This window comes from Gymnoscopelus braueri (assembly GCF_963280865.1).
Source record: "Gymnoscopelus braueri genome assembly, chromosome: 18".
Taxonomy (NCBI): Eukaryota; Metazoa; Chordata; class Actinopteri; order Myctophiformes; family Myctophidae; genus Gymnoscopelus; species Gymnoscopelus braueri.
In genome coordinates, this window is record NC_137618.1 from 31,751,337 (window position 1) to 31,766,699 (window position 15,363).

Consider the following 15,363-nt stretch of genomic DNA (forward strand, 5'->3'; position numbering starts at 1 on the left):
TGTGATGCCTAGTGGCAGAGAAGAGTCTGCCTGTGACAAACCGCTGCTAGGATCTGATGTGAGTTGAGGGAGATAATGAGGCTGTTGTAAGCTTTAAGTTTAGAGCCTGGCCCCCGGGTGGCATATATAAAGTCGTATTTATACTTAGTTGCATGCCGGTGTCGCGCAGCCAAAATAGCTGATCTGCAAGTTCACAACGTGTTGGCAGTGTGATGTGTTGTGAGCTCGTAGATCTGCCATTATCTGTGCGCGACACCACTCGTCACAAAGTATATCAAGCCCTAATGTGCTCAGGCTCCCTCATTGTTTCACATGTGGCTGAGGATCGAAAACACATTTGCTTTATTCTTCATAAACTTTGTCAGTACTTCCAGCAACACTTTGGACAACTTCTGCTTTCATGTCGTACGCCTCTTGACATTTATGCGAGGATGAGCGATTTTTTTCTAGTCTGTAGATGGAAAGCCTAGATTCCATTTCTGCCTGGAGTTATCTATAGCACCGTACCCGCTTAAGCACGCCCAGCATTGCATGTGTATGTCTTATCATGAGGTTTGAACAAATATGAGGATTATGAAAGATGTCTTATTGATCCCACTGGCACTGATATCCAAGCAAAATGTCACTTATATGGAGTAGACATTGTGTGGTTTGCTTTGCATAAAGTGACAACACATTGCATGTCATTTCAGTTGATTGATACAAAATATATTGCTGAGAATAAGAAAATCTATACCTGTTGTGTTGTTGAAGATAGTGTACCACGGTAAACGTGTGTCCCCATGAAATCAATCATTTTGTAGAGTCCTCCGTTACGTCCACTCCAGTTTACACCCACACTACACCTACACAGGTTCCATATTCAAGTGAAACAAGGACCCGATGCAACCAAGTGCAATACAAGGAAAGAGAAAGTAACACTGCAGTGCATGCAAAGTAATGGTGCTACCCAGGAGAATTGCCACAATGTTTCATTAGATACCAATGAATTTCACTGAATGCACACAGGTCCATATTTACAGTTTTATAATAAACAGGGCAAACCTCCCTGCACAAAACCAGCAGGCATTTAATTAATGTGAATTTGGTCCTTGAATACTAAATAAGAGTGGAAGAAAAATGACAGAATGAAGGAGAGGGAGGGAGCACAACAGCCTAAGGCAGGGAAACTTCAGAGAGACCTGCAAACATCTTGCAGAGTCAGACTACTGGGCAGAGCTGCAAGTGGTCACTCAACCATGGGATTAAAAAGCATTTAAGCCGTGTACCAAAACCCCCAAACCATGCTCTTTCTGACCATTCTGGTGGAAAGGAAGAGACAAGTGTTTGGTGTTTGCTAGGATGATATGGCTACAGTACAAAACACAAGACGGGTTACAGGTTTTTCCACAACACTGGCAACAATGAAAGCATTTTAGTGCTCTCTTGCAGAAAAACATAATGAGCTGGCCTAAAAGGGTTTCTGTGTTATGGTTAAGGTGCAAAACGGACTGTCACTACTGCTTATTCGATTCAGGTCTGGATGTAATGGCAAACATGCAATCAAATGTAGGGCGTGCTTGCTAGAGTGCTTCGCTTCACACTAGCAATGCCTCGCAGGCAACAACAGGCAGATTTCTTGACAGGCCATCCAAGCTCCTTTGAGTGCAGAGGCTTGATTAGTGAAGCTTCATGTCTGAAAATAAATCACCGGGCTAAGGTATCTCTACTGTATCTCGTTGTGAGTGTGCCGGTGCCCAAGTGAATGCTGGTATGAAAAAAAAAACAAGAAATCAGTTTGCGGTCTTGCAAATTCACCAGAGCAACAGCACGCTGCCAGCCTGTCCTTGTTTTTGATGGGCAATGATGAAAGCGCAGGTGGATGCGAGAGAACACCGGGCACCGCTCCCCTCCCTGTGCTGCTGTGCACTCCTCGTCTGTGGTTTCCCATTAGCACAGGAGTGAAGGTTTGCAGCCTGGCTGCTGGGCACAGCGGGTCAGTGCTCACAAAGCTCTGTTTGTTCCCTGGCCTGCAGGGCTCCCAGGGTAAGCTTGGCTCCAGAGGGGATGCAAACAAAAAGGAGCCACTGTCTCACACACTGGAGCCGCCTCTTCCAACACATTCGCCTTTACTACTCAACGGGGGCACGTTTCTCTTCTTGGGAGAGGGATGGCAAAAGGAAACAAGTTTTCCTTTTAAACGGCGGCCTCAGGATATCAAAGCACTGCTGTTCTGAGTGATGTACTGTATTTTTCCCTCAATTTTAAATGGCATATTTGAGTAGTTGTTTGTGGTGATGTTTCTTCTTTGTTTCCTTTTTTTCGCCATGAGTTTCTCATCTCCTTTTGTCTAGCTTCAAATTCAGAGCCTTTGTGTTGTGCTAGCACCAACCCATGTTGAGCGGAATGCTAGGAAACAGCTGACAGCCATGGGCATGCAGTACATACAGTATACGTACAGTATGTGCCTGATGTATGCTCCGTTGTATACGACAAAGAATAAATCAGGCTATAGTATCCCATGTGTGACTTTCAGTTGCATTTAAATAAAGATAACTACATATATAGATTATTATGGTCTTGCTGAACTTCAGCCAGTGCAAGTAAGATCCATTGAGGTCAGAAATTCTCAATTAATAATTTCACGGGATACCTCTTGCTTCACATGCAGTCTGGCTGTGATTTCTAAAGATGAAATAAAGTACGGCCTACTCTTACGCCCGCTGTCAGGTCAGACATTCAATGTGGTGCTGCAATCTGCAGTCCAAGTATAACTCCATTATTGAGGGGACTTTAAAATGGGAGCTATGTGACACACAGCGGGTTGATTTAGTTTAATGACCATGACAGTGACAGCGCTGTGATGGAAATTGGACTCCCCCTGCAAATTTACATCACTTCAGGGTACTTGGGGCTCTTTTAGCGGCTGCACTCCAGAGCTCGAGCCATCAGGAGGTCCTGGATATGTCATGCTTGTCACCTTCCTTTAAGTGCATCTGCAGACGTGGGAGAGGGATTAATATTATATAGCCTACGGAGGCACAGAGACCGTCTTATCAGCACTGCAGATGTGATAAGCACCTCTACCCCCGTGAACAAAAATCAGGAAAGATCTCCAAGTAAAGAGACAAGCATCTCTTTGTGTTGTTCCCTCACACCGCGTCAAATGCGGCTTTAGTGGCAGATATGGTGCAATTTTACATCTGTTGTAATTTGATGTGCTGGGATCACCCTCTGTGAAATCGTCTTGATCACGGCGTGGCTCTTTTCAATTATTTAGAAAGTTGGCGTATGGCTTTAGAGATAGTAATCTGATTTTCTCAAAACGTTTAGAATAGCCAACATGTCACAAGCCTCAATAATGGCGGCGAGGGAAAAAGACTGGGCTCTATACCCTGTGTTGTTTGTTTCATCTGGTTACTTTGCATTCATGCTCCCATTTTATTAATTTAATTTATTAAAATGTCACTTGTATGGAAATGTTTGTTTTCCACCGTTGTTCTGACACTCGTCTCACATTAGTTCACATCAGTGCAGATGTCAGTGTGCACAAATTGCTTTGCCTTGAACCTGATCCTGTACTGTGAATGGGAGTTATGTCAACCATTGCTGTCACATCAGTTTTATCAGAAAAGGGCCCAGTGGGACTATGGACACAACATGTGACACAATAAATTATTCTACATCAAAGCTACGTGTATTATGATTTGAATTTATTGAAGACAGCCAGAAAAGGTATATTGAGTTTCTCAAGCATCTAGCAGCCTCTGCGTTACAATCTGATTCCTTTATTCCATTACAGTGCAGTGCTTTTAGCCTCATAATGCGAAAATACTAATGTGCATATTTGTGTCATGTAAATCTGCAAATAGGGATATTACATTTGTTTGTTCTTTCCCTCTGAAGAAAATGTGATGTGCCTACAAAGAGAGTATACCTGTTTTGCATGCAAAATGTTTCCTTGTGAGTCCAGGTGAAAATATGCCTTTGTTGGCAATATCCTTAGTAAATCATGCACCATGATCTTTGTTTCATGCATAACAAGTACAGTATAACTTGCTGGCAGCATGACATATTTACAACCAAATACAAACTTAGAAAATAAATATCCATGCATAAAAACATTGCTTAAGGAGCACAGGGTTAATATATTTTGACGTCTTTTGTAATGTGCTTGTCGTGAATGCAGTGTGTTTATTTTCTTACACAACACCTAATATGCGCGCCACCCACCAGCGGCATGGCAGAATCACGCGGCAGGCCACCTGGCATCCCCTGTAGTTGTAAGGCCAGGGCCAGTGGCCTCGCAGCGGCTCACATACTCTCTGACAGTGGGTGTAGCTGCGTCGGCACTCTGAGCAGCAGATCCCCAGGTGGTCTAGCATTGGGTCAAAGGTCATGGTGCCTTCCTCTCCCGCGCCTTCCCTGCGCTGAAGATTGGAAGCAAAGTTTAGCCCACGTTTGTTGTCTTTATTTCAACACTCTAAGGCTAATTCATATTCGTTTTGAATTCCACTTCGTTTAACCATAAAGTCTGATTCTCTCAAAAATATGACTCAATTTCTTCCAGAGCGAAGAGAAATTTAATGACTGTCGGGAGAGAATAATGATTTTCACACCAGTTCATAGGGGTCATAAATAACGGGAGGCTGTCATCACCCAGGTGACCTGTATTTACAGCTGCTAATATGACACCCACTCGCCCAAAACCATCACAGCCCATGGAACTGATGGAGAGACTGAATGTGGGTTAGTCAATTTCCAATCTTGTACTTATCTCTATGGGATTAAATTCATGGCAAGGCTGTTTACCCAAGCATGGAGCTATAAACTCATCCGTGAAGGTGTTGCAAAAGGGGAAACATCAATTCATAATACATTTCTTTAGGGGTTGCTTTAGGGCTTGGAATTACATCCCCTACGACTCTGATAGCTCATCTATAATTCAGCAGCAATGATAATAACCCTGTTTATCATAAACAGAGCGCCGTGGACATGTCCCAGACTCACGTGATAAGGGTTTTCAGGATTAAGCGCCGACCCCATCGCAGACGACGCACCCTCTTCTTCCTCCGCCGCTCTGTTGTCACCCTCCGAACGGCTCGCTGTGTCCTTCTCCTCAGCAGCTGGCTCAAACTCCTCCATGCTAAACTGCCGTTTGGCTCGCTGAGTGTCTCTTTTTCTCCTTTCTCCATCTGTTAGAGCAGCCACAGGAGGCACGGGTATTGGGTCATCATGGACAAGACGCCATACATGTCCTCAGAGCTCAATTCTACATAGGCAGGACTGTCTCGTCGTCCTGAATAATTGAATTAGCTGCAGTGATATCAAACACTCTTGCATATTTCAGGATCATCCTTTTTTAATGGAAGACTTTTTGTGCAAGTCTCCAAATGTGGTGTGTTCGGGGCATTAGTGTGTTGTGTAAGTGTGTGTTAACTTCCCAGACAAGGACCTAAATTGGAAAAAGTTGTAGGTATCATTGCCACACAGGAGGACATTAAATGGAGCGTGTTCATGTCCAGGTGGATGACCAGGATTATCGTAAGCAGGTTTTGAACACTGAAAGGGGTTGTGAAATGTACCTACAATATCACAAGTGGTAACACTTAGGCCTACTCTACAACTAAGCCTATGTTGACTATATGAAGACAGCCTATTGGGCTGGACGATATGGGAATATACGTTGATATATTGATAGATTTAATGATATCTGTATGGAAAATCATGTCAAATTATCTAGTTGATGTTGATCACAGTGGACAGCATGGTACTTTAACAGGTAGTCAAACTGTCACATTTTGCTGCCATTATCATAATGGCAGCAGAATGTGGCAGTTCTAATTTAAGTATGGTATTTCAGATATCTGGCTCAGTAATTACCTTGTCATTGTGTTATTTAAGCAACAAAATTGTGTGTCACGATTCACAATTAGAAAAAAGAACATGGTACGATTATAATAATATACGATAAATGCTAAGTATCGATATATTCCCCAGCCCTAATATACACGATCATCCTCAGTGTTAACTTATCCATTTGTAAGTGTACAAATGTAATCAAATGGACCCATAAGGATTAGGATTTTACAGTGTTTGTTACAGTATGATTGGAAAACCAGTCAGATTGGAAAAGGAGTGCTTGTTTTCTTCGAGTTAACCTTCTGTGCTACCCCCGTCAAAAAAAAAAAAACGTCTCGGAGGTACCGAGACTATGGGGGACGATGATTTACAATTCTGTCGCTATCGGGACATAACTTGGACGGCACTGAGTCGGCTGAAGACGACTTCGCAACGCTCTGCACGGCGAATCGCTCGCCTAAGCTCGCTCGGTGGTGCCTCTCGTGGCTCAAGTCCCCTTCAGACGGCGCACCTCCGTCTGTGAAAACGAGTGCACCTTTTTCAATCTGACTGGTTTTCCAATCATACTGTGCCATATACACTATTAATAGTCTACGGGACAAATTATGATAACAGGGAGCAACAGGTGAACATAGGGCCACCTCTAGGATAGGTAGGTTGGATCCAGTAGATGGGAAGGTCCCCACAGAGGTCTAGGATTCTGGTACTGAGGAAGCTGGTGTCATTCAGGGGCTGGTCTGCCGCAACCCAAATCAGAGACTCGCCATCATACTTCACCGGCATGATTTCATCTGTCTGATAGGATTCAAAGAGGATTCAAAAGAGGCTTCATTGTACACATGCATGTGATGCATAATTCGTTCCAACAAACACAATTGTCAATGGGGGGGGGGGGGTCTTTGTTGCTGCACTAGCGACCCCTACAGGTTGGTCAAGGGTGCCTGTCAGTAGGGGTGTTGAACTATGAGGAATGGGGTGTTCATCTGCATGCACCATATGTCCTCCCTATGAGGCTCGGGCTCCTCACTGGCAGGTGAGAAGAAGTGGCAGGTAATTCCACGTGAGTTCGATTGCATCCCTAGGGACAACCAGTCCGAAGACCAACGAGTAGGGGTCAGCAGATACAAGATTACACAAGTGTGTGGGGAAATCAGAGAATTGGCATTATGACTAAATTGGGAAAAACTAGCAAAAATGTATATATTTAACAACTGAACATTAACAAGCAGCCGAAACTTGCATTGTGACTTTTTGCACAGTAAAATCGAAAATGGTAATTTACAGAAAGATACTTTCTGATGAGAGAGGGAGAGGGAGAGGGGGAGAGAGAGAGAGAGAGAGAGAGAGAGAGGGTTCTATGAAGCATACCATACCAGGTCAAACATCAGTGACTCTTTGTTGTGAGTTCCCATGTCAGGAAGGGTGGCTTTGATTTCAGATTTTATATAGCACTTCTCCCCACCGAAGAAGCGTATTCCTGTGATTCCCTGTATCAAATCACAGAGCTGCCATGTTTACACTCACGACTTCGCTACTTTCCTAAGCACATGCCATATTTGCGTTTGAGCTATTCCAGCTGGAGGGAAATGAAGGGCAACTCACAATTTGAAAGTCGTGAATCTCCTGAGCTGCCTCATCTCCACTCCCAGTTCTGAACCGCTCTAGATTATTATCAGAGTCGATTTCCATCGACCCCTCCTTCACCTTCCCGTTAATGCTCATACTGTAATGAACATTATAAACCTGGTTGAATGCAAAGAATAATGTTAATGACAGATTTATCAGGTCATTTCTTGTTATTTACATTCTGACTGTACAGTAACCTTAAAGGTAGGGTAAGTGATTAGCAATTATTCAAATAATTGCAAAATGGGTCTATGTTCTGATAGTGCTCGTTACTATAGAGTGTCCTGTCCATATAAGGAGTCTCCCATGTCTCTCCAGCTCTTTATTAAACAGAAAATGCATTTTTAGTGCTCTCTCCTGATTGGCTTAAAATGTGTCACCTACCTGAAAATGTTTACTAAAGAGCTGGAGAGACCCCTGTGACCGAACAAACGCTATGTAGCAATGATTACTATCAGAATATAGTACTTTAACCTTTTTAACAAAAAAAATAGAAAAATACCAAAACATATCACTTACCCTACCTTTAACCACATGAATCCTTGCATCCTCAAGTTAACAAACAATGTGAAAGTTAAAAAGGAAATTGAAAACAAGCTCACAACGCGTCACAAGTTGTAGATCACGATTTTCGCTATTCGTTGCAATCAGAAGTACAGTACATAGGGTTTAAGTGGTAAAAGATAGATAGACCTTTATTGATCCCTGTGGGGAAATGCAGGTGTCACAGCAGCAACAGCGGTAAGCACAGGTAAGATTAGAGACAGTAGAATAGAAATAAAATAGACTTGGAGTCTGACCCTATAGCCATGTGCACTTTGTCTGACTGAGTTAACATAATGTTGCTGGTGTCCTCCCTTTGCGAAAGAGAAACTCTCCGTCTTGGACAGATGTTGCATTCTAAGCACATGCAGATTTGAATAGAGCACCACAGAGGATACTGCTGCAGACCTTGACAGAGGTATTTGCCCTACAGGGGAGCTCATTATGACACAAATAAATATTCCAGTATCTCTAATGAGGTAGGGCAAAGTTACCTGACCAAGTTATTCAAATGGAATTTAAAATGTGCAGCTTAGAAGAGAAAGGTATGGTATTTCAAGATCTGAAAATGTGGCATTTACTGATAGGCCATTTCAACTGATGAGATCTCTTTTGACATTTTCATAAATAAAATACATTGGGAATGAAAATGAAATCATTATTTTGACCAGTTATGTGGGCTGATTACCACCATAAGTAGCCTAGTAAAGACCGCCTAGGTCTATATCATTATGTACTTGCATAAGTATTCCTCATTCAACAGCCATGGCAACATAGTAATACTTACATTTTTATCACTGACTTTCCACAGGTAGAAAGCTCCAATGGATGCACACAACATCAATACTGCCCCGACAATAAGAGCTGCAGCTCCAAATCTTAGAAGGCGACCAATTGCAGCAGGGGACTGACTAGTCGATGTGCTGTATGCCTTAGATTGATATGATAAACCACATACAGTAGATTGCAAAACATGAGTGTCTGTTTCCCTTTATCCATAAACAATTTAGGCCTATGTCCAATTTCGGATCTTGCAAGTAGACTATATAGTACACTATATTTTTAAATGATGTAGTCTACAATTAGAATATTTTCTTACCGGAGGCATGCAATTTTCAAAATTTGAGGAATTTTCTTTCTCCGAAGTTTCTCCCATGTTGTTTTCTGTAGCCTATATTACCTCCACTGTTGATTCTCCTTGGTGTCCACAAGAGGACCATTTCACATGTGAGTGTGAGTGACGGGCTTGTGACGGAGCTGGAATTCTTCAGGTAGAGAAAGTAATCGGAAAATGTGCATGTGTCCTGACTTCTAAAACAAAGTAGACTTAATGAACTGAAATAGCCTACTGTATGCTATGTTGTTAATGTGGGTTTGAACTAGGCTATACAGTATAGGCTCCTTTACTGTAGCTGTCTGCACAAGCCTACTTCTCACACATAAGACAAGAATATGTCAGGTGTGAGACAGTGAGAGGGATTGAGTAGTTTACCTTACTGGTAACGTAATGCATGCATACAAGATTGACAGTTTGGCAGTGGTGGAAAGTAAAGTACTTTTACTCAATTACTATCCTTGAGTACAATTTTGAGGTACTTTTACTTTTCATAAGCAAGACTTTGTCTTTGTCTTTGGTACTGTAACTTACAGTCTGTAAGTATTGATGCCAATTTTGTACATTTACTCAAGTAAGTTTGAAAACTTTTAGGCCTACTTGTAACAGAGTATTTTTATATTGTGGAATTGCTATTATTACTTAAATCTGAGTACTTCTTCCACCACTGCAGTTGGATTTAATGTAGGCTATTTAAAGCCAAGGCATGCGTGAACACTTTGCGAACGCATGCACATACACAACCTTGTCTGATAATGGGTTTTCTGATTTGACAACAGAAGGGAGGTGATCTCTTGGCCGAAGTTACTTGCTCCTTATCACAACTTAACAAGAAGGTGAACACAGTGCTAAAGAGATTTGAATATGCACTGCCACTGTTGCTTAGAAACCGTTTGAAACACAATTTTTGGGATAATTGGCAAGCTGCGAGGCAATCAGAAAGGTGAAGGGATTCTTTGACCCTCGAAAAATATGTAATTGAAACAGCATTTGATCAGCTGGATGTGTATGCAAATTAACACAGCACAGTAATTACATTGTTTTTTACCTTGTAAAGAAGATGACATTGGTTTGTATTCCCCATCACTGTAGGCACAATTGCTTGAGGACCACATTGTATTTACTGTAGCTTATAAGCCCGTAAGGCAATTTGGACGTGCTTGTCTAACTGAGGTTATTCTGTGGGCTTAATGAATATTTTCTGGAGACAATAAGTTGTACTGTGCCTGCACCATTTCTCTTTAGTTTGAATAAGCCCATATAACTGGAACTATTGCTTTATGATCTAGCCTGATTTATCAGCAGAACAATAGTATTCTGGTTTTGAATATTTATTTGTGCAACATTGTGACAAAATCTACCACAAACAGGGTAATCTTTGATACTGATTGTTTTCCACTTCAGAAGGCCCGTTTTTAGCCTAATTGTCCATTGGTCATGCCCCTTAAATAGTAACACATGCTCTTCAAAAGTCATAATAAAATTGTTCTTTACATTGAATCAATATGAAAAATATATTATTGATATACAAAATCTTGCATATTACACATGATACAGTAAACAGTCATACATTAGCCTATAAGAGCCATATAAGAGACAGAAGACATACAAAAAACACTGCAACAATCCAACATGGAGTCAATTAAGGTAAAAGGACTATACAGTATAAAGGCGGAGAATTCCTTTTTGATTAGCTTCTTTTTGATCATTCATTACACAGTATAGAAACTCATGATTTTACACTGTAGAGTTCTAGGAGTGTGAATACTCTGGCATGGAGATCTCATCAGCTTCCTGTATTCTGGCTGGTGTTGGTGGACCAACAAGTATGTAGTCAAATTCCTCGTGTTGGACTTTTTCATAAACACTTTGCAGGCCATGCGTCTTGGGTATTTGGACTGGACAATAATTTTCTCTTCTGGCGTCTCGCGGAAGCGTAGCTGTTTTTGAGAATGTTGAGAGATGGGGTGCACTGGCCAGGCTGGTGTTTGGCCTGGTAGCTGATGGGCTCCAGCATCGGTCAGAGTGGCCCAGGATCTTGCACTCGCTTGTACATGCCCAAAGATCTGTGGAAACAGTTACTGTGTAATTAATACATCGCTAGCTTGAACAAGGGTGTCTGGTGCTACCAAATGACATAGTTTACATCATGATTAAGCCTGATGTATGGTTCTACCTATGTCATTATAACACAGTAAAATACGCACTGTTAATTTGACTCAGAGTGTAGAAATGGGGGTCCATTAAGGCTTAGTTTTTAGACTCTCTAGGATTTTACTGTGTTGATAGGTAACATGACATGAACATAATGATATCAGATGTCTAGGACGCAGTATGGGGATTTGTGTTGGATATCACCATTAGTTTAATTGGATATCACCATTAGTTTAATTGTTCAGGACATTTTGTGTTTTCACTATGAAACATGATTATGATATTAGTTTGAAACAAATGATTGGAGTAGGCCTATATACTTACTGTTTGTCGGTGGAGACTCTTTTTTGTGAACATCTCCACTTATGTCAGAATCACTGTCATTGAAATCACTGTCTCCCTTGCCGCTATCTTTCCCACTGATCTGGGGATCTCTCGCTGAAATGGTGGTGAATGAATTGCCTTTCCATATCGTTATAGGCCTGAGTGTTTCTTTTCCATATCCAGGTAGTGTAGAGTAGCCCTGCGAGATGAGAAACACAATATTCACATCCAATTTAACCATTTAAACCCAATATACTTAGTTGATCAGAGTCCCTCTGGGGTCTGTACTTTGTCCTCTCCTTTTACAAGCTCAGACATGTGAGTTTGTAGATCTGCTATTTTTGACAAATCTTCACCCCAGAATAGGGGCGCTAGGGTTCATTTGGTTATGTCAATTTGCAACAAGCACCAGTCAGTATTCTTTAAGAGCAGTCAAACATGATTACCTACCTTCAATTTGCCCTCCATCACCCTGCTGTTCTCAAACATGGTCGCTTTTTGTCGGCCATCTTCACAGCCTGTTTCCATTGTGCTGCTGCTGGCCAATGGGGGTTTCTCTGGGAATGGATGAACATCAAACGCTTTGGCTTTGTGGTTAGTGATCAATGAGTCAATATGACCACTTTCCTCACTCTCAACATCCGGAATGTCTTCTTTTTCATCATATGCTGCTGCTGCCTCTCTCTTCTCTCTTTTCCGCCGGCTGCAAGTGGTTGTGATGAGAATGATGGCCAATAAGAGCAGGGAGCAGCTCCCTGCCAGGACAATGATTATGGCTATGGACATGTCCCATTCGAAAAGCTCCTCGCTGTCATTTTGAACCATGGAGGGCACACTGGACCGAGTGCCTTCAGTAAAACCGAAGTGTATTGTGGCTGTGGAGGTTAGAGCAGGTGTTCCATTGTCACTGACTGTGACTGTGACTTTGACATTGTCTGTCAGATCGTAAGTCAGTAGACGACTCACATGCACCTTCCCTGTAGCTCTGTTGACGGTGAAGCCCAGGTGTCCTCCCTCAGTGATTTTGTAGGACAGCTGTGCATTTATGCCCTCATCAGCATCTGTGGCCTTTATGTGGGTTACCACATAACCTGCGGGTGCGTCTTTGGGCAGGAAAACCTCAGCAGAGCCTTTGTAAAGAACTGGCTCTATGATGGAGGGTTGGTTGTCATTCTGATCAACTATTTTTAGCCTGATGACAGCAGTACTCTGCAGCTGCGGTGACCCCGCATCACTTGCCTGGACGTGTATTTCGAGCTGTTTCATGAATTCATAATTAAAGCTTCTTAGAGCATATATTGAACCAGACACCGAATTGAGTGAGACAAATGTGTTCATGGGAGAACCCATTATAACGCTGTCTAAAAGTCTGTAAGTCACTTTACCGTTGCTGCCTAAATCGGCGTCTTTGGCTTCGACCGTTGTGATGTATGCCCCAGGTGCATTGTTCTCCACCACGTTAACTTCGTAGACGTGTTTGCTGAACTGAGGGGCGTTGTCGTTCTCGTCGCTCAGTCTAATGGTGTACTGGAGGATGTTTCTGAGCGGAGGTGACCCGAAGTCCTCGGCCATCACTGTCAAGTTATACTCGCTGATTGTCTCCCTGTCCAGCAGTGCCGCCGTCACTATCATGTAACTGTCCTCGTGGGCTTGCTGGAGTTTGAAATGGTCGTGGCCGTACAACGTGCAGTGAACCTGACTGTTGACGCCGGAGTCTCTGTCCAAGGTGCTGATCAGCGCCACTAGACTGTCCTTGTCTGCCGCCTCGCTGATGTATGCGATGCCAGTCGTGATGGAGGTCATCGGGGTGATGCTTATTTCTGGGGCATTGTCATTGACGTCTTTGACGTGAATTATGATTTTACAGACGGAGGGGCTCGGGTTGGATCCCAGGTCGGTCGCCTGCACGTCTAGCTCGTACGTTTTTTTGTCCTCGTAATCGACTTGGCTCCTGAGCACCAGTCGGCCTGATTTATGTTCCACTTCAAAAAGTTCTCGGATCTCGAGAGAAACCTGTTTTCCGAATCCATAAACAACCTCTCCATTTAAACCTTCATCAGCGTCAACTGCGTTTAAGTCCAATATAACAGTGCCGACCGGAGCGTCCTCTGGCAAACTGACAGAAAAACTGTTCTGGTCGAAAACGGGTCTGTTATCATTGAAGTCAGTCACTTTTATAGTTATCTTCGTTGACCCCGATCTATGCGGGTTGCCTCCGTCTGTGGCAACCAGCTCCACTGTGCATGATGACTGAGTCTCCCTGTCTAGCTCTTTCATTAGCACCAATTCCGCATATTTAACCCCATCCGCTCTCAGGAGCACGTCAATAGAAAAATGACTGTTGACCGAAATTTGATAGCTTTGTATGTAGTTCGATCCCACATCGGCATCCACAGCTGGATCTAAAGGCACACGGGAGCCCACAGCTGCGTTCTCTGAGATCTCCACCACGGATTCCTTGTGTGGAAACTCCGGAGAGTTGTCGTTGACGTCCTTTACCTCCACCTCGACGTGGATCAATTTGTACCGATCTTTAGAGAAATTGACGACGTCAAAAGTGATGAGGCACTGTAGAGCGTGCCTGCATATCCTCTCTCTGTCGATTCGTTCTCCCACGGTGAGCTCCCCGTCGCTTTCTCTCACCCTGATGAACGAATCGTTGAATTGTTTCATCATTCTGAAATTGGTCTTGGTGCTGTGGTGGTGAGACAGACTCAAGGACATGTCCTTGGCCAGGTTTCCGATGAGCGTGCCCGGTCCATCCTCCTCGTTGGTCTGGTACCGCAAGGTATTTCCCTCGGACTCGACCGGTGAAACAAAAAGAATGTGTTGAATCGATGTTAACATAAAAATCCAGCCTGTGAAATTAACTCGCACCATCATCTTCTTCAGAGTTGTTGCTTCTCCCATCAATAGGCAAGCCTCACGCAGCGCTCTCCATTCAGCACCACCCGCTCTGTTCTGAACTGAAACTGTGGCTCAAAGTGAAAGTTAGAGTTGCTCGCCGCGCGGAGCGGAGTCAGTGAGACGCGCTTGTTGCCTCGCCCTCAACACAGCTACACATTTGCCAGGTTTTGCGAGAGAAACAAGCAACCTGTGTTAATTTAGTTGACTAGACGAAACTATTTCAGATGACTAAAACAGGGCTAAAAGTAAATGGTGTGTTTTTCAAAAGAATTTCAGAATTTGCTGTAAAGAATTAACACTGGTATTTAGGTACCATACCATGCAGTGTTAATTGTACTGAGTCTGTGACTAAAAGACTAAGAATAAACATTTTTTATATTTAGTTGACTAAGATAGACTAAGACCATTTCAGATGACTAAAACTAAATTAAACTGTGTTATTCAAAAGACTCAGACTAAATCTGAATTTGCTGTCAAAATTGACACAGCAAGCAACCAGTTCTATGAAAACAACCCCAAAAGAAGCTATAGGAGCTACATTAATGAATTGATATTTTAAAAAATAAGGGGGGGAAAATCTTAGGTAATTTTTTTAATATTAGGCTACTGGCACAAAATATTTTCAGATGGGGATCTGTGCGTGGACAAATACATATATTAATGTGGGGGTCTTTGCCATGAAAATGTTTAAGAACCACTGGTTTAAACAACATTAGGAAACAAGTCCAAATAAGCAACTACACTTAAAAACCGCAACCCGAAAACTATCAATTATTTATTACAAGCAACTTTACAGGAAAAACGAGCCCAAAGTCGCTTATAATAAGCGGACATGGCAACACTGCTCCACATTC

General features: G+C 42.7%; 2 protein-coding genes across 2 annotated transcripts; both read right to left on the reverse strand.

Moving 5' to 3' along the window:
- Positions 1-4,181: 4,181 nt before the first annotated feature.
- On the reverse strand, positions 4,182-8,896 carry LOC308106019 (leukocyte cell-derived chemotaxin 1-like; the record flags this gene model as incomplete). The annotated part of the gene is made up of 6 exons (XM_080457016.1): positions 8,798-8,896; positions 7,444-7,584; positions 7,215-7,328; positions 6,483-6,636; positions 4,990-5,174; positions 4,182-4,409 (listed from the first exon to the last, which is right to left on the reverse strand). The coding sequence occupies exons 1-6, from the start codon at positions 8,849-8,851 to the stop codon at positions 4,182-4,184; spliced, it is 876 nt and encodes a 291-aa protein (XP_080313142.1). The 5' UTR covers positions 8,852-8,896.
- Positions 8,897-10,876: 1,980 nt separating this feature from the next.
- LOC308106144 (protocadherin 8) lies at positions 10,877-14,482 on the reverse strand (the record flags this gene model as incomplete). Its single annotated transcript, XM_080457192.1, has 3 exons — positions 10,877-11,190; positions 11,603-11,801; positions 12,053-14,482. The coding sequence occupies 3 exons, from the start codon at positions 14,480-14,482 to the stop codon at positions 10,877-10,879; spliced, it is 2,943 nt and encodes a 980-aa protein (XP_080313318.1).
- Positions 14,483-15,363: the final 881 nt, after the last annotated feature.